The sequence below is a fragment of the Procambarus clarkii genome, chromosome 44 (genome assembly GCF_040958095.1).
Source record: "Procambarus clarkii isolate CNS0578487 chromosome 44, FALCON_Pclarkii_2.0, whole genome shotgun sequence".
Taxonomy (NCBI): domain Eukaryota; kingdom Metazoa; phylum Arthropoda; class Malacostraca; order Decapoda; family Cambaridae; genus Procambarus; species Procambarus clarkii.
Genome location: NC_091193.1, coordinates 25,820,903 through 25,840,711, shown reverse-complemented (window position 1 = coordinate 25,840,711; position 19,809 = coordinate 25,820,903). Strand labels below are relative to the sequence as shown.

Below are 19,809 nucleotides of genomic sequence, written 5' to 3'. Positions count from 1 at the left end.
AAGGTAAGCGCCACAAAACAAACCCCTATTCTGGTTAACAACAAAAATCAACAAACGAGTGGACAGAACTCCCCAAAAGAAAAACGAGCAAACGAGCATGATGACACATGAGCCGCGCCGCATGTCTGCGCAGCTCCCCCCTCCCCGGGAGGGGGAAGAGGGAGCCCCAGACCCCCTTGGCAGTGATCCACCCCCACCAGTTCTGAGACTGGAATGTCAAAAACACGGAAAAAAACACCGACCGGAGGGAGGGAGGGTTGCCGGGGAGCTTCTGGGACTCATCCAGAAAATGGCATTTCATTACATTCAATGCTGGTTTTCTGGGGGGGGGGGGAGCCCCTTCACAGAAGAGGCCTGCCCTGCCAGCCCCGAACCCCCAGAAGGAGGAGCCACCCAACATCACCGCAGGCTGCGAGAAACGAACCGGAGCTCCTTCACCAAAGATAAAAACTATATAGACTTACCAGGGAGGCAGTCGGTGCTTGCACCTCAACTCGAAGTCGAGACAACAGGCTACAACCGCCAACCCAAAGCGACACAGGTCCTACTAGGCCCAGGAACATTAACGAGGTAGTGTACAGTCAGGACCCTGTTTGACCGCCAAAAACCCCACGCCCGAATGTCAGCTCAGGACGTGTTACCAAAGACGGCAGCAAGCGCAGCAAGCTTACGAACGTCATGAGCATGGGGATAGACTGCAGGCTGATTGGACCGAATAACCCTGTGGACGACCTGAGAGACCCGAATCCATGAACAGGGAAGAAGGAAGACCGGATCAATCCAAAGTGCATCCCTGGCCACAGAGGCCATAGCGCACAAATAACGGCGGAGAGCCGCAACCGGACACAACACATGATGCACCTCCCGGCTTGACAAACCAAGCATCAATCCCCTAGGACTCCTCTGAAAAGCATTCAAGCAGTCTTATTCTTAGCCAGAAAAGGAGACGGCTGCAAACAAACAAGCCTATCGCCATCACCAAAAGAGTAAAAACCCCTGAATCGGAGGAGAGCATGAAGCTCCCCAACCTGACTCCCAGAGGCCAAGGCCAACAAGAAAAGAGCGTTGGAAAAACAATCCTGAACCGAAGGGGCCACCACAAACTGAGGCGAAGACAAATACGAGAGCACTCTGTCCAAAGACCAGGACTGCTCAGGTGGCGCATGAGCAGGCTGGAGGTGAAACAAAGCTTGAGACAGCTTGTGAAACGGTGCCAACGTAACATCAATACCGAAAGTAAGCTGCAGCGGCTCTCCCAATGGCGCACGATACGAGGTGACAGTATTTGGCATAAGATGACAGTCCTGAAATAGCCAGGAGAGAAAGGATAAAATGATCTGAACAGAAAGCGATGAAGAGACAGAGAGAAACGAAAGGACTGCTAGGAAACATCATACTGCCACCAAGACGAAGCCCACAAGTGGTGTTGAAAATTTCCAACACTTAATTACTAATCCCTAGTGCAATAGCTTGTATTTCCTGTACTAGGTGCCATAATCATCTAATACTTAATTATTAACACTTAGTACTTTAAGAAGCCATTCTTGTACTAACCATTATATTTTACTAATACTACTAACCAGTAGTGTAATAACATTAATTCATATTATACCGAGTAGTAAGTATACTAAAAGTTTCCCAGTATTTATGGCCGTGTTGTGTCAGCCCACACGACTGGGGGAAAAGAATCTACATTTACACGAACAGAGTTAAATTCTCCTTTATTTCAGCATTCTTTAACAAGAATTATTAGCTGATAATACATTCACCATTGATCAAGCAATATAGCATTATTGCTGAGATCACTTTATACATTATTTATTTATTTATTAACAGTTACAAACTGTTATTACAGGGCATTCATGGAGGAATGAATTTTCCCTTATGCATTTTCGTCTATCTGAACTTCGTTCCATATTAATTTTTACATAGCGAGAATTTAATTGATGTTATCTCCTTTATGATAAATCTTGTCTCTATTATCTCGGATAGTTGAGCAAATTATAGATTTTTACTCCGTTCCCACACTCCATGCTATTGTGCATGTACCAGCAAGTGGAAAGGAAAGAACTCTCAAAGAGGAGCGCCATTCTTCTCAGAGATAGTGTCTGGAAATCTGTTGAATTACCGCCTCATCAATGTGTCATCCGTGCTGATACGGACGCTAGAAGGCCATAACAGCTTCATCATTTTACAGACACCAGTATTGGAAAATAATTAGTCCATTTTACCCTTTTTGTTTGTGATCACATTCAAAATATTAGGTAGGACATTTTGTCGTCATGCCTTATGTTACATTTTGTCATCGTCAAGAACAGCCGACGAAGCCAAACCCAACCCGGCGGGTAGACCATAATCAAAAAGTTCAGGCTCTCGCACAAACTCTCAAGCAACTGCCGGGTGACTTGGGAGCCCCCCAGAAACAAGCACATGTGGGACCGCAGCCGATGGAGAGACTCCGGACGGAGAGACAAGGAAGCAGTCAGAGAGTCACACACAAGACCCGGCCAGTTGCGAACCTGGGATGGGGACCAGATGGGACTTCCGCCAGTTCACCAGGAACCTGAAACCGGCTAGCTGGGAAAGCACCAAACCCCTGACAAGCAGACAAGCGGACCAACTGGGAGCCCAGACCAGGCAGTCGTTGAGGTAAGCCAACACCCGAACACCTAAAAGATGCAGATGGGCCACTATGGCTGGAAAAGCGTGTGAACATGCGAGGTGCCAGGTTCAACCTGAGAGGGAGACAAGGAAAGCGGCAACTCTGACACCCCACAACAAAACCGAGCCAGTCCCTGAACCCCAGATGAATCAGGACGTGCCAATAAGTGTCCTTGAGGTCCAGGGTCACCATCCTAGCGCCCAGCTCCAACAGAAGCCGAACCCGGGACAGAGTGGTCATCCGAAAGGAGGGGCAAGAAACCCAGGGGATCAGATGGGACAAATCCAGAATGAACCACAATGCCGCACAATCCCATTTCGGAACTGGAAACAGGCAGGAAACCCACCTGAGAGATGGCATCGTTTCGACCACGCTCAAGCGCACCCACTCTAAGATGACCCGACAGAGCACAGGAAAAGAGGCCTGCCCCGCCAGTGGGGGTTCAGGGCTGGCATGGCCACCATGGGGCCATCGTGATAAGAGGTTGGAGAAGCCACCCAACATCACCGCAGACTACAATAAACGACCCGAAAAGCCCACGAATCATGAGACCAGGTGTGAGTGAACAGAGCAAGCCTCTACCTCCCCAATACCCCGTTAATGAAGTGAACCACCAAAGGGCCAACACCCCTTAAGAGAACCCGACCAGCGCACAGAGCGAACACCCCGCAGACAGTTCTGAAGGCGGTGCCGGTTCTGAAACTGGCACCTGTGGCGTACCCTGACGAGCAGAACCCCCGAGCCCTGGCACGACCCCTCCGGAAAGAACCCACCTAGGGACCCCCAGAGTCTGGAGCCACACGACCATGGCCAAGCACATCAACCGAAGAATTGGTGGGTGGATCGCTAGCATAGGGGTCTGGGAGCTCCCCCTTCCACTTTCCGGGGAGGGGAAAGCTGCGCAGACATGTGGCACGACTCGTGTGATGCCATGCTTGTTTGCTCGTTTTCATTTGGGGAGTTCTGTTAACTAGTTTGTCTATTTTAGTCGTTTTAACCAGAATAGGGGCTTGTTTTGAGGCGCTTACCATTCTGGGCCCCTGTCCTGGTCGATGGCAGATATAGAATACTCCAAATCACATGTGCATTTCGATAGGCCATTGCTCCTCGTGCCTCTCTGAGGAGGGCCAGGTTCTGGCCATGGTCCCCGATAGGCCTAGAACGCCATTCACACTGACTGATGCCAAAGTCTAACGATATACATACCAGCCTGGATAGCAAGTCGATAAGAACCATGGCCAGAACCATGCTTCTGCGATGTGTGTTTGTGACACGAGCAGAGGAGGAAACCACCTCAGGAAGTGCAATGGTCAAAGAACCAAACCTACCTGAAGATACCCAATCATACCCAACCATCTCTAAATGGGGACAGAACCAATACAACACAATACATGATCAATAGAGCAACAAAGAGAAAGCCACTGTAGATAAAACCTGTGCAACAACATCCTCAGGAAAGAGGAGAGATGAATAGGGAAGGCAGACAAAAGGGTAAGAGACCAATCCGAATCGTGTGAATGAGCCAACATGGCCTGTTGTCATGCAAGGTGGGTCGAATAAAATGCTGCCACCGCTTCCCAAAGGAGAGGGGCTTGCATCTTGAGAAAGTCTGCGAAGGCGTCCACACCTGGAGCAAAACCCAGTGAGGCTACATCCTCATGGAGTTGTTCAGAGTGCTTCTCCATAAAGATACAAACATTAAGACTGCTGCCAAGTGTGAATGAGCCCTGTGATCCTCCACAGTAATGGTCCTGGATAGTGCAGACTGCTGCTCATGCCACTTTCCCACATCATTGGGGAGTGCCAGAGCAAACATGTAGTTCACGAGTGGAGCACAAGAAGCATCACCCAGGAACACCTGAAAGATGAAACTTATCCCCGACCACTCGTGTGTGTGGTCCGACTGAACCTCTGCCAAACCCCCAAGAAAGAGAGGGTTGTCAGTCAGTCAGGATAAACCCGAGACCTCATACTGCAACAAATAAGCAGACACAGACTTATACTCAAAAGAGGCTGGGCCCATCATGGTCTGAGTTCCGCAGGCGTTTCCAATGCATATCTGTCACCTTCCGTGACAAGAAGGTGTCCTCTCAAGGAGAAGATTCAGAGCAGGTGTTAACAACATTAAAAACTAGGCATGACAAGGCTGATCTCAATGACACTTTTAAATTACTTAACAATTTGGAGGATACTAATCCAGACCACTACTTTAAAAGGTTAGATGTAACACATACATGGAGCATTGGCTTCAAGCTCAACAAGCCACAATGTAGGACAGAGGAGGATTTTCAATTGTCGAAACATTGCTTCAATTCAAGATCCAGCTGGATAAAATTATCTTTGTACATGGCAGGACCTTTGACAAACCACTGGCTTCCTGTCCTCATGGTGGTAGCCTTGCCTTGAGGTTACCTTGAGGTTACCTTGAGGTGCTTCCGGGGCTTAGCGTCCCCGCGGCCCGGTCGTCGACCAGGCCTCCTGGTTGCTGGACTGATCAACCAGGCTGTTGGATGCGGGTTCAGGTAAATTCAGGTAAAAGCCTTTTACCATGATGGTGGTGTGTTTTAATTTAAGATGGATGTAAGTTCATGGTAAGAATACATTTATACAAAAGCATGAAAGTACTGACAAGATAGCTTACCTTCAAAATATTCCATTCAGTCTCAGACAGACTTCTCTGTGTAAGATAACCAGCCAACATATATCCTCCTGCATCACTTGGTGGCATGCATTTGACATCAACCATTTGGTACATGATACCAATGGCAATCTCAAATAAATAACATGAGTATTGCATGTCTCCAAAGTCAAGAAGACCATCAATATGGAAGGTGATGGGTTCACAAGGCTTTGCATTTACAATAATGTTTTGTTCATTGAAGTCTCCGTGGAGAACACCTAGTAATAAAAAGAATCACATCAGTATTCTATGAATATCCTTTGTTTTTATTAGCATTCTCAAATAAAGTAGTAATATTTAATTATAATTTAATTATATGCATTATCTATGACTGTACAGTACTTGCAAATCAAATAAAAGCTATGATAAGCACATATTATAATGAATAATACTGTGAGAATATGGTCTCTCAAGATTCTCCAACAGCTGACTTGAATGGCTCATTGCAGTGCACAGTGCACAAATCCTATCTCTCTTACCCCTGGATGGAAAACTATCATGGGGAATGTCATTAGGATGCCCACATATTCAGGAATACGTCAATCATACGGAGGCCACTGTATGTCTAGGCAGAAAGTAGATAAAGGAAAATTAAGCAATTGCACCATAGCAAATGTGAGTCAGGAAGTACACAGCTTGAAGGTGCAGGCATGGAAAGAGCAGGGGACGCCAGAGAGGCAAGAGATAAGCATGATCTCTGGGGTCAGCCTCAACTGTCGTTATGAAGAACAGTGACATAGTCGTGACGTTACTCTTCTACCCATTATGTAAAGATCAATATCATTGGTTCCGGCACCTGCTTTTCAACACCATTGGTCAGTTTGTAGGCCTGTAGGATGTGCCCTGAGGAAGTGTGCAAACCCTTGCAACATTATTCTTGTTGGGGACGTTGTACGTGGTAGACGTGTGATACTAATCTATCAGCCAGTAGAACACACCACCTGTCCCTCACTGTCAAGTTAAACTCTGTGTTCTGCTTAATATACCAGAACTCGGCCAGAATCGTGTCCATGACTATATTGTTTAGGATCTTTTGAGAGTGACAGAAGTTTGTGAATCACCAGAGTGAAACAGACAGGTATCAGGCGACATCTGTGAGATCGAGATGGTCTGTGAGTAACTCAGTGGTCTAGAGCGAACTAACTTCCGCCGCCTAAGTAATCTGTGTGTGACTTTACTACAGTGTACCTGCATGGTACAATATAACCGTAGCTGCTGCTGCCACTCAGTCCAGAGCACGTAGCCAGCCGTTGTCAGCTGCCACTTGTTCTGCTCACTGTACTACTGTACTACGTGATGTCACTACTTGTAACACTCTTACTTACATGCCAGTGCAATCAGAGGCATTTGTGTCTGTTATAGACATTCAGCATGCCCTCCTGCGAGTACCCCGCCATGTCACGTAAGGTAGTGTCGGGAAAGCCTGTCATCCTGTAGTGTTCTTACGTCATAACGAGCGAGACCAGCTGTCAGGCCATCTACGAGGTCTTGCATGAATGAGCATGAGTGAGTGAATATGAGAGGTAGCTTACCTGTAAGTACAAGATCTTGTTTCTCTATTAAGTGTCTTTCTGTGTGTAGATCTTAGTGGTCAACCACAGTTCTCACCGTCTCCACACCTGACACAGGTATAGGTGGAGACCGAGACACCTGATGGCATGTGTGTGTTTATCTGTGGGGTATCACACAACCCATCCTCCAAATTGACAGTACGTTTTAATACTAAGTGTAATAAGTACATTTCATGACTATCATACATAGTACATAATTGCATTTATGGGGCTGTTACATTTACCTCCCCATTTTTTTATTTATTTTTTGCATTTTTTTTTAGATATATACAAGAGTTGTTACATTCTTGTACAGCCAATATTCAATACAATATTGAATTTTGTAACTAGCTCATCAAGATTGTAACTTGCTTAGCTAAATGAATTGTGGGATTTAGTCCCTGAGCCCATTATGTGCCTCTGTAACCCTTTCCACTACTGCCCACAAGATGGGTATGGGGTGCATAATAAATGAACTAAACTAAACTCTTGTACAGCCACTAGTACGCGTAGCGTTTCGGGCAGGTCCCTGGAATACAACCCCCACGAAGAATTGTTGTTACAACCAAGTACCCATTTTACTGTTGAGTTAAACAGAGGCTACAGTTAAGGATTTGCGCCGAGTAAATCCTCCCCGGCCAGGATACGAACCCATGACAAAGCGCTCGCGGAACGCGCGGAATTTAATTCTCCTCGTTTTCTGTTAAGACACTCAGAATTTTAGAATGAAGTTCAGTTTGCTATACACAAGTTTTAAATATCAGCAATTTCATTTTCAGTTTTATTATACCAGTACAATAGAGATTTTATACAAAATTTGAAAATATCCTGAGTTACTTTACAATTTACTGAAATATTTTAGTTTTGTTTTATTTGTTTTATAAAACTGTAATATCAATATAGCTATAGGTTAAATAGTAATTGTAATTAAGAAGCAATAAAATGCTTATCTTCAAAAACTAAGACGGTTAGGTGAGGTTGTGGTTTTTTATTCAGCTTTTCAGGTAAACTCAAATATTCACAATATATTTGACAGTACGATTTAATACTAAGTGTAAGTAAGTACAATTCCTGACTTCCATACATAGTACATAATTGTACTTATGGGGCTCTTACATTTACCTCCCCATTTTTGGAGGACGGGCTGTATCACAACATTACACTCGTCTGTGAATGTGAGCTTCACATATACCACACATTTAGTTATTGTGTAACATAAGTTGTGCATGATTATTGTCTGTCCCATTGTTGATTATTGTGCATGATTATTACCCGAGTATCCTTTTTGGAAATCCCGTGACCCTTTGCACATCGGCACTTTAGGTATGCCGTGTTAGTGATTGGCTGTCAATCGTGTTAAGTTGGGTTTTGTCCACGAGTGGATTGGAATCGATTAATCAGACGTCACCAGTATCGCTAATGTGACCATAGCATTGCTGATGCCAATCTAGAGTAAATCAAGTACCCATTGTATTAGTGGTTAAGTTTGTAAATAACTACTGTTAAGCATTATGCAGTGTTTAGGTTGAATCATTTCTGAATACTGCCAGCAATTACTTAAGCCTTAAGCCCCAGGTGTCTTCAATACCGAGTTGCCTATTATTCACTAATCTATAAATGTGATAGAGGATCCTAGGAGTCCCTTAAAGCATTTCAAGCATTGAGGAGATTCCGACAACCAACGTGTATCAGGACCTGGCGAGGCTAGTCTGAGAGGAGACCATCAAGGACTCTTTCTCGACCGTGCTCCCAGGCCCTGTACGCTTGCTCCCATATTTTCTCTGCTGGAATCCGACAGCTTTGTGAAGCGTCTGTCATATGCACATTGGTGATGCTGCATGCACTTGCAGTCGGGATTAAAAGCAAAATAGTTTTAGTATGCTAAATTTAAATTTAGTATGTATGAGATCTTAGCATTCAATATATGCAGCCCTACACAGCAGCAAGTAGTAGCAACTATTATTATCATCATCCAAGGAGTAACTGGCATAGAAATAAAAAATACTGTAACAATAGCCAAAATGTAATAGGCAGACCACCATATTTTAATCAGGTGCCAGACCCTGTTGTAACCTAAAGTCTAATAGCTCTGCAGTTAATGCCACCACCAAAGTCACTTGAAAACTTATAATGTTTTAAACAATAGAGGGAAGAGCCAAGCAAACCTAATTTTTAAGGCTCATTAGTCAGTCTTACCCAGTACCTCAATCCTTTCATCGAACACATCGATTTATACAAAATGCTCAGTCACATCCCAAGAACAGACCACCTCCCATGTTCAAGTCTGCCCAACCTACCCTTCCCAAGAAACAAAAAACCAGCGTTGAATGTAATGAAACGCCATTTTCTGGGTGAGCCCCGGAGGCTCCCTGGAGCTTATCGGGCTAATGTGTGTTATATTAGACCAGGACATTAGCTCAGGAGTTCAGACCTACCAGGGACCAGCGCCAGAACCTGGCCCCTTCAGAGAGGTTTCAGGGAGCAATGGCCCTGGAAAACCCCTTTGTGGTTGGGGTTTTCCTTATCTGCCATCGACCGGGGTCAGGCACCCAGAAAGGTAGGCATAAGAAAACAAACCCCACATAGTAAAAAATTAAAACAAAAAAACGAACAGAGGTAGAAACTCCCTACAATCCCAAGGAAACAAGCAAACATCACACTTTACTGCCGCGCTGATCGTCCGCGCAGCCCTCCCCGCCCCGAGAAGGGAAGGGGGGAGCACCGGACCTAACGCGCCGGGTACCAAGCTTCACTTCGGAAGCTAAGCTTCAACCAACGCGAAAAAACCGCCGACCGGTGGGAGGGAGGGTTGCCAGGGAGCCTCCGGGGCTCACCCAGAAAATGGCGTTTCATTACATTCAATGCTGGTTTTCTGTGGGGAGCCCCTATGGCTCCCTGGAGCTTCATACCCAAAGAGAAGGAAAAGAAAGGGCTGACCCGGGAGGCGGCCACCACAAACTCCGCAACGCGAAGCCAAGACAACAGGCTGCAACTTGCGACCCAAGGCAACAAGAACGCACAGGAGCAGACGCGTGCATAAAGAATGGGCGGCCAGGAACCTGTGCGACCCTCAAATCCACGCGCCTAAAATGAGCCCTAGATGTCACCAACACAGCAGTGAAAGCTGCAAACGTTCGAACAGCACGGGCGCAAGGATAGACCGCATGCTGGAAAACCTAAAAACTCTGCGAACAACCTGGCAGACTTGAGCCCTGAAAATGGGAACGAGGAGAACCATATCAACCCAAAGCACATCCCCAGACACGGTACGCAGGTAACGGCAAAAAAGCGCAACCGGACAACACAGGACGCACCCCAGGCCGAACCAATCAAGAATCAATAACCCAAGGACCCCCCCCCCCAGTAAGTAGCCATCTCGACCGTCGCCAGAAGAACGGAGAAGGCTGCAAACGTACAAGCCAGTACCAGTATATAGTACCAATACCAAAAAGCAGAAACCTGAACCGAAAGGGCTACCACAAACTGAGGAGAAGATAAGAGGGCACCCTGATCAAGGACCAGGACGGCTTAGGCGACACATGAGCTGGCTGGAGGTGAAACAAAACACGAGAAAGCGAACGGAACGGGGCAGATGTGACGTCCACCCCGAACGCAAGCCGGAGCGGCTCCGCCAGCACCGCACAAAGCGAGGTGACAGTAAGAAACATCAAATAACTGTAATCCTGAAAACCCAAGAAAGGACAAGACAACCCGATGCGAAAGAGAAGACGACCTACGAAGAGCAAGAAAAAGGTGCATAGAAACACCAGGAACATCATACTGTCGCCAAGACGAAGCTCGCAGCTGGGACACCATCAACAAAGCCACCTGATCACCACAGAGATGGTGATACCCATGTCAAAATACCAGATGCGAAGAGCCGAGGAGAAGACAGAACCAGTCACGTACAGGACCGGTCCGACCTGCCGAAAGAGACGGAGCCGCGGGAAAGCGCCCCGGGTTCGGACACCTATCAAGCATCGTCTGAAAAAGCTGGGACGGCCACCAAGGGACCATGAGAACTATTCTCTTGGGAATGGGCTCTAACCGAGCCAGAACCCGAAGCAACAACTGAACCGGGAGAAGAGGAACAGGTACCCCCACCTCGACCAGTCCTGCTGAAAGGCATCCACCGTGAACGCCTCGCAGGCGGGTAAGGGCGCCACATAGAATGGGCAACGCCTAGACCACACCGACTCGAAGACGTCCATGGCCAGGAGTCCATACGTCTGGCAGAGCCAACGAAACGCCAATCCACTAACAGAGGAATGAACCAAGACAGGTTGTCCGCCAGGACGTAGGACACACCCCGAACATGAACCTCACGGTTAGCCAAACCCCGAGAATCCAGTAAATGACCCACTCGAAGAGACCAACCACAAAGGCAAACACCTAAGAGAAACCCCATGACTCCGGCAAAGAACCGCCAGAGAACAGTCCGAATGGAGCTGAATGGTAGAGCACCGAGTGACCCGAACCCTCTGAAGCGCAAACCAGACAGCCACGAACTCCCGAACCGTGCTGTGAGCCCGACGGACGGACAGACCCCACCATCCCCGGCCGACCTGGTGAGCACTGGTCACAAAGCCCCAGCCGAGAGATGACCCATCCTTGAACACATCGAGCGAAGGCTCGGGGAGGTGCCAAGGCACAGAACCCCAAAAACCCCAAAGAGGAGCTGGTGACGCAACACCAACACAAGATCCCCGGAGGAACAAACCCAACAATTGCAAGAGAGGCGGAAGGGAAGTCTGCAAAGGAATCAAACAGACGCCGAAGCCAAACCCGATCCTGCGGGCAGACCCGCACGTCGAAGTTCAGACTCCCGTACAACTGCTTGAGCAACCACCGAGCAGCCCGGGACCCCCTCATGAACAGCTGAAGGCGGGACTACAGCCGCAGCAACACTTCCGGATGGAAGGACAAGGAGCAGCCCAAGAGCCCTAAACAAGACCTAGCCAGATCCGAACCCGGGACAGAAACAGATGCAATGACCTCCAGATCACCAGGAAACCAAACCCGGCGATCTGGAAAGAACCACACACCTGGCGAGCAGACAGGCGGACTGACTGGGAGCCCACACCAGCCAGTCGTTGAGGTAGGCCAGACACCGAATCCCATGCAGACTCAGACAGGGCACCAAGATCCGGTAAGGATGCGTAAATACAGTAAGTGCCAATTACAAACTAGGGAAGGCAATCAAAAGCGGCAAGCCTGAAACCCCACCACCAACTGTGCCAGTACCGGAAAACTAGAGAAGAACGTGCCAAGAATTGACCTGGAGGTCCAGGGCCACTATCCAGGCACCCGGCCCAATCAGAAGCTGGACCGGAGACAACAGTCCTCCGATGAGGGCATAGAATCCAGGGCACAGACTGAAGAAGTCCAGAAGAACTGCAGATTCGCCAGGCCCGTGTCTGCATAGAGCAGACGGGAACCCCAGAAGGATGGGGGCTGATCGACCATGTCCAACGCTCCCACTAAAATGACATGAGGAAGCGCAGGGGAAGAAGCCCACCCCGTCAGCCCCTGAACCCCCCAGTCTACAAAAGTGGAAGCAGGGAAGACCCCCTTAATTATAGACCGGTATCATTGACAAGTGTAATAGTCAAAATATTGGAAAAAATAATTAAATCTAAATGGGTAGAACACCTGGAGAGAAATCATATAATATCAGACAGATAGTATGGTTTTCGATCTGGAAGATCCTGTGTATCGAATTTACTCAGTTTCTATGATCGAGCAACAGAGATATTACAGGAAAGAGATGGTTGGGTTGACTGCATCTATCTGGACCTAAAAAAAGGCTTTCGACAGAGTTCCACATAAGAGGTTGTTCTGGAAACTGGAAAATATTGGAGGAGTGACAGGTACGCTTCTAACATGGATGAAAAATTTTCTGACTGTTAGAAAAATGAGGGCTGTGATCAGAGGCAATGTATCGGACAGGAGAAATGTCACAAGTGGAGTATCACAGGGTTCAGTTCTTGCACCAGTGATGTTTATTGTCTACATAAATGATCTACCAGTTGGTATACAGAATTATATGAACATGTTTGCTGATGATGCTAAGATAATAAGAAGGATAAGAAACTTAGATGATTGTCATGCCCTTCAAGAAGACCTGGACAAAATAAGTACATGGAGCACCACTTGGCAAATGGAATTTAATGTTAATAAATGCCATGTTATGGAATGTGGAATAGGAGAACATAGACCCCACACAACCTATATATTATGTGAGAAATCTTTTAAAGAATTCTGATAAAGAAAGAGATCTAGGGGTGGTTCTAGATAGAAAACTATCACCTGAGGACCACATAAAGAATATTGTGCGAGGAGCCTATGCCACGCTTTCTAACTTCAGAATTGCTTTTAAATACATAGATGGCGATATACTAAAGAAATTGTTCACGACTTTTGTGAGGCCAAAGCTAGAATATGCAGCAGTTGTGTGGTGCCCAAATCTTAAGAAGCACATCAACAAACTGGAAAAGGTGCAAAGACATGCTCCTAAGTGGCTCCCAGAACTGAAGGGCAAGAGTTACGAGGAGAGGTTAGAGGCATTAAATATGCCAAAACTAGAAGACAAGAGAAAAAGAGGTGATATGATCACTACATACAAAATAGTAACAGGAATTGATAAAATCGATAGGGAAGATTTCCTGAGACCTGGAACTTTAAGAACAAGAGGTCATAGATATAAACTAGCTAAACACAGATGCCGAAGAAATATAAGAAAATTCACTTTCGCAAACAGAGTGGTAGACGGTTGGAACAAGTTAGGGGAGAAGGTGGTGGAGGCCAAGACCGTCAGTAGTTTCAAAGCGTTATATGACAAAGAGTGCTGGGAAGATGGGACACCACGAGCGTAGCTCTCATCCTGTAACTACACTTAGGTAATTCACTTAGGTAATTACACTGGGGCCTCAACTTACGATGCTAATCCGTTCCCAGAGACAGATCGTAAGTCGAAATATCGTAAGTCGAAGCGATTTTTCCCAAAAGAAATAAAGGGATTTGAATTAATCTGTTCCCCACCTTCCAAAATATTAACATACAAATATAATTTATACTGAATACAATGTTTTTTCTAACTACATTACAGTACCAAAGTTTCACTTACCATTATGGAGGGTTCTTGATGGCGTATGGAAGATGGTGATGAGGGGGGAGGAGGAGAGTTGTTACTGTTTGGAAGGGGAGTCCCCTTCCATTATCACATCAGGCAGTGATGTTTTCTCTGGGGTACTCTCTCTCCTACATTTTGCCTGAATACCACTAGGACCTGGTTGTGGTTCAGTGCGTGTTTGTCTCACTATAAATTTGTCAAGAGACATTTGTTTTTCCCTTCATTTTAACATTTGTCTGTAATGATGCATCACAGTGTCATTGAATAGGTTAAGGCAATGACCTACTGCAGCTTGATTTGAGCGAGTCATTTCAGCAAAGGTTTGCAATTCTTCCCATGCTGAACACATTTTCTTAATTGTTGAGAGCCCTTCAGCTCCCGGGAGCTGAAGGGCTCTCCATAGAAACTTGCATATCCGAGGAGTGTTGCACATGACATAGCTCTATCATGGAGAACTCACCACTAAAAATGGATTTCTATTTACAGTCTTATCAAGTTGTTGAACAAAACTTAAGAGAATAATGTACTTGACCCCATGCAGTACATCCAGTTTCTTTAACACAGAAGAAATATGGTTGGTCTGTGTACTCTATTTCCTAATATCACAGTATGCACCGCTCTCACTTAGCCTTTCTACAATTCCCTCCTTCAATAATAAACTACTAAAGAGTGAGGCACAACATGACTACCAGACAGATGCTCCCTTTATTACCTGAAATATGTAAAATCATAGACTTTGTTTTAGCAACAGAACTCACAGACACTATTCAAGTAACATGTATCACGGTGATGTCCCCAGGGCTCAATTCAATCAAAACAGTAATGCCAGGCAAATAATGAGTCCTAAATTGTGAATATATCTCTCTCTCTATCTCAAGATAAACCTCACCTTTCTCAAGCCCTGGAATTTCTGGCATTACGTTCAGTTTCCATGCCTCTAAGATTTCCTGGACCAGCTGAATGCACTTCTCGTCCTTTACAGCATAAACATATTTAGACAATTCTGGGATGCTGTCCAGCATCCAAAGAAATTTTCTTAACTTTAAGTCCTCATTAGGAAAATCCTGAAAATGATAACTGTTATGATATATTGTTTGTCTAAATTTACAATAAATAAAACTTCTTCAAAACAAAGACTCAATTTAAACAATGATTTGTTTTAATAGACTAGTTTGCTTCACCATTAAACAACTATTTTCTTGGTAAATCTAAAGTGTATCATCATAGATCAAACATCAAAGCTACTCCAATTCTGAGATCATTGTTCACATGCTTGATGTGAAAATAACAAGTACTGTGCTGGTAGGCTAGATTTAAAACCTTCCTGGAGGTGACAGGATGGCCTTAGGGACAGTCTTAATTACAAAGTATTTAAGATTTTAAAAACAGCACTTTGAAAATATGCTGCAGAATTCAATATGTACATTCAGTTATTTACTTACAAAGCTAATCATTGCAATTAATCATCACTCCTTCATAGCTACATTGTCAGTTCTGGCTGACTGATTAGGTGCAATTTTTAGTTCTACTCACTCCCCTTAAATGAGACCCCATTTTCAGATCATTTATTTTCACTATATTCCAGCACAGGTCTTGATGAGCATTTATGATTACCATTTAAGTCTTATGTTAGCTTCAATGAGATTACGTGTGATGTTTTACAACTTATGGTTTGTTAAATCATGATGGTAATCTGATATGATTTATAACTGTACATTGATAAAGTTTAAGTCGTCTGTCAGGCTTTTACCTGGTTGATACCTGGTTGATGGGGTTCTGGGAGTTCTTCTACTCCTCAAGCCCGGCCCGAAGCCAGGCATGACTTGTGTGAGTTTGGTCCACTAGGCTGTTGCGTGCAGCGGCCCGCAGGCCCACATACCCACCGCAGCCCGGTTGGTCCAGCACTCCTTGGAGGAAACTATCTAGTTTCCTCTTGAAGATGTCCACTGTTGTTCCAGCAATATTTCTTATGCTCGCTGGTAGTATGTTGAACAACAGTGGACCTCTGATGTTTATACAGTTCTCTCTAATTGTGCCTATGGCACCCCTGCTCTTCACCTTTCTCCCCAATGTTGACATTTCCTATTTTCAGGAATCTATTTGCCTATTTTCCCATGCTCATGCCTGATGCAGTACATGTGTACCTTTGATCTTCTGTTATGTTCTCTCAATACAATAATGGTTCATAACTGGACAAAATTCTGATACTGTCCCAAATATCTTGTCATTGCATCTGTTGTATTATGGTTACCATACATCATGTACATTGTGTTAGCTCTAATTGTTCTTTTTATCCTTGCTAGAAATGCTGTGGCTTTAAGATGTGCAAGGTATATAGTGCAAGGTAATATAAGTCAAGAATAATTTTCCAGTTATTTAAGATTTATAGTGAAAATAAATAATCTGAAAATGGGGGGGTCTCATTTAACGGGAGTGAGAAGAACTGAAAATTTCACCTAATCGGTCAGCCAAAGCTGACAATGTTTAGGCCTTGGCCTATATATCCTTATCAAAACAATTCAAAACAAAATTAAAGGCAGTGAGAGCAGAACATAAATAATATGTAGGAACTATAAAAGGAAATGAGCAGAGGTATGATTAGTGATCTAGATGTAACCGTTTTATATTCTTCATATGAACGATATTAATTTTAAACTTAGTAAGAATTATAAGCAAATACAAAAGTTTTGCAGATAAGAAAGTAACAGCCTAAACAGTTACACATACCTTGAGCTCATTATCTAATTTTGCAATGTATGCTCCACACTCAAAGGACAGTTCTGCAGTGTATGGAACTTGGTGTAGGATCTTCCCTTCAATGAATGTCAATAACCTTACAATGTGAAGACCACATAGCTGCTCATTAACTGGAAAGAGTAAGTTTTATATATATATATATATATATATATATATATATATATATATATGACAATGTCAGACCGCGGAGGAAAATGAAACAGGAAATTTCCTTAGGTACTTTCGTATATTAAATACATCTTCAGAAGGAATGATTTTACAGATCGAGTGATGGGTATAAATAGGCAGGAGAGAGTGGTGAAGTGAGGTGAGGTACAATACTTGGACAACGCAGACGGCCCATTGGCCCATCAGATGCACCCAATTGGCCCATCCGATGTAGCCCAATGGCCCATCTGATACAGATAGATGGCCCATCTGATATTGTAGTTATAATTGCGTCATTTATAAAATACCTTGTAAGGAATGTAATAAGTTCTATGTCGGGCAAACATCTAAAGATTTAAAATGTAGAATATCGCAACATAAATACTCTGTAAGACATGGCCAATTGTCTAATGCTTTGTTTGTTCATTTGTCAGAAAATGAACAACGCCAGAGTCTCTGCCCCAACTAAACCCTGCCCCGACCCTGAAACCCGCAGACGATCCGGAGCCGGGAACAGGGAGGGAAAGGGGCGAACAGCACCTAACCAAAACGGGGCGGTCTCGGGGCATCCGAGTGGGAAACCAACCTAGCATGTTGCAGCAACCTAACCTAGCTTGCAACATGGATGCCGCCTGTACTTTGAACAGTAATAACATCAGGAGAGTACTGGAGAACAAGCAGAGAAAATCTCTCGCAAGACTCCGGGTCAAGGTGTCAAGTGACCCAAGAGGCAGCATGATGGAGGTAAAAGTGGCGACTGTCACCCGGAGACAAGGGCACAGCAACCAACGATCCCATACAAGACAGGTTGGAACCTGGAAGACACATTCAATGGTCCCCCAAGCCCAGACAGGGGTTTCCAGGGCCCGTAGGCTGACTGCTACGGGAAGCCCGGGCAAGGTGTTGCTAAACCGGTTGGGGATAGCACTGAAAACCCCTGTGACGTGTACAATCACGGGGGCCTAGCAGAGGGCCGCCAAACACTACCAGTGGAACTATAGCACACTGGGCAGACCCCCACCAGGCAATTGAAAATAAAAACAAAAGAAAAACCCCGCAAAAGTACGCTGTCTCCAGAGGCAAAAGGAACCGGTTGCCGCTTTCGTAGCAGGCTGTGCAACAAATTTACGCCCTAACCAGCACAATACCAGTCCCTACCCAGGGCCATACAAGGGCCCCAAGCCCCAGCTGGACCCAAGGGCGAGGCAAATGCCGAGCAGCAAGAACCTCTACGGGAATGGTTCCCGAATGCCCCAGGGAAGATAACCCTGTTACGCAAGGGCAGTACTCACAGGGCGCTTAAGGAAGTCAGCCACTAAGCGCATGCAGCCCCGGCACTGATGAGGTACTCCTGGCCACCGCACAACACAACACACGGCAGTGAACGCCACACAAGGCAAACACCGCCTAGGAAACTGAGGCCAGAGACGCGTCTATCCCAGTTGACATTAGATTACGAACTGAAGCTTGGCAGCCGGCGCGGTAGGTCCGGAGCTCCCCCCTCCCCCTCTCGGGGCGGGGAGGGCTGCGCGGACGATTAGCGCGGCAGTAAAGTGTGATGTTTGCTTGTTTCCTTGGGAGTGTAGGGAGTTTCTACCTCTGTTCGCTTTTTTGTTTTAGTTTTTTACCATGTGGGGTTTGTTTTGTCATGCCTACCTTTCTGGGTGCCTAACCCCGGTCGATGGCAAATAAGGAAAAGCCCAACCACAAGAGGGTTTTCCAGTCCCATTGCTCCCTGAAGCCTCTCTGAAGGGGCCAGGTTCTGGCGCTGGTCCCTGGTACGTCTGAACTCCTTAGCTAATGTCCCGGTCTAATATAACATACATTAGCTCGATAAGCTCCAGGGAGCCGTAGGGGCTCCCCCCAGAAAACTAAAACAAAAACTGAACAGAGAGGTAGAAACTCCCTACAATCCCAAGGAAACAAGCAAACATCACAATTTACTGCCGCGCTGATCGTTCGTAATGCCCTCCCTGCCCCGTGAGGGGAAGGGGGAGCCTGGACCACACCACGATGGCTGCTTAGCATCAGTTTAGAAGCTAAGCTTCAACCAATGCGAAAAAAACGTCGACCGGTGGGAGGGAGGGTTGTCAGGGAGCCTCCGGGGCTCACCCAGAAAATGGCATTTCATTACATTCAACGCTGGGTTTTCTGTGGGGAGCCCCTACGGCTCCCTGGAGCTTCATACCCAAAGAGAAGGGAAAGAAAGGGTTGACCCGAGAGGCGGCCGCCACAAATTCCGCAACACAAAGCCGAGACAACAGGCTGCAACCTGTGACCCAAGGCAACACAAGAACACACAGGAGCAGACACGCGCACAAAGAACGAGCGGCCAGGAACCTGTGCGACCCCCAAATCCTTGTGCCTGAAATGAGCCCCTAGACGTCACCAACACGGCAGCGAAAGCTGCAAACATCCGAACGGCACGGGCTCTAGGATAAACTGCATGCTGGTACATTTAAAAACTCTGCGGACAGCATGAGAGACAACAGCCCTGAAACAGGGAACGAGGGGAACTGGATCAACCCAAAGTGCATCCCCAGTCACGGTACGCAGGTAATGGCAGAGTCGCAACAGGACAACACATGACGCACCCCCGGCCGAACCAACCAAGCATCAATAACCCAAGGACCCCTCCGGAAAGCAGCCGTCTCAATCGTCACCAGAAGGACGAAGAAAGGCTGTGAACGTATAAACCTACCATCAGTACCAAAAGAGCAGAAACCCCTGCACTGGAAGAGAGCCAGAAGCTCCCCGACCCAACCCGCAGAGGCCCATGCCAACAAAATATGGCCTATGAAAAATAATCTTGAACTGAAGGGGATACCACAAACTGAGGAGAAGAACGATAAGAGGGCACCCTGATCAAGAACCAGGACGG

General features: G+C 46.0%; 1 protein-coding gene across 4 annotated transcripts in view; it reads right to left on the bottom strand.

Moving 5' to 3' along the window:
* LOC123745419 (hydroxylysine kinase) overlaps positions 1–19,809 on the bottom strand; it is a 44,850-nt gene that overhangs the window by 13,303 nt on the left and 11,738 nt on the right. For 3 of the 4 annotated variants that reach the window (XM_045725977.2, XM_045725974.2, XM_045725975.2), the window contains exons 4-6: positions 16,752–16,891; positions 14,914–15,088; positions 5,304–5,560 (exon numbers count right to left, since the gene is read on the bottom strand). In XM_045725977.2, coding sequence (XP_045581933.1) covers positions 5,304–5,560; positions 14,914–15,088; positions 16,752–16,891 — 572 coding nt within the window. The remainder of the gene's footprint in view (positions 1–5,303; positions 5,561–14,913; positions 15,089–16,751; positions 16,892–19,809) is intronic. The other variant, XM_069300852.1, reaches the window with a different exon arrangement.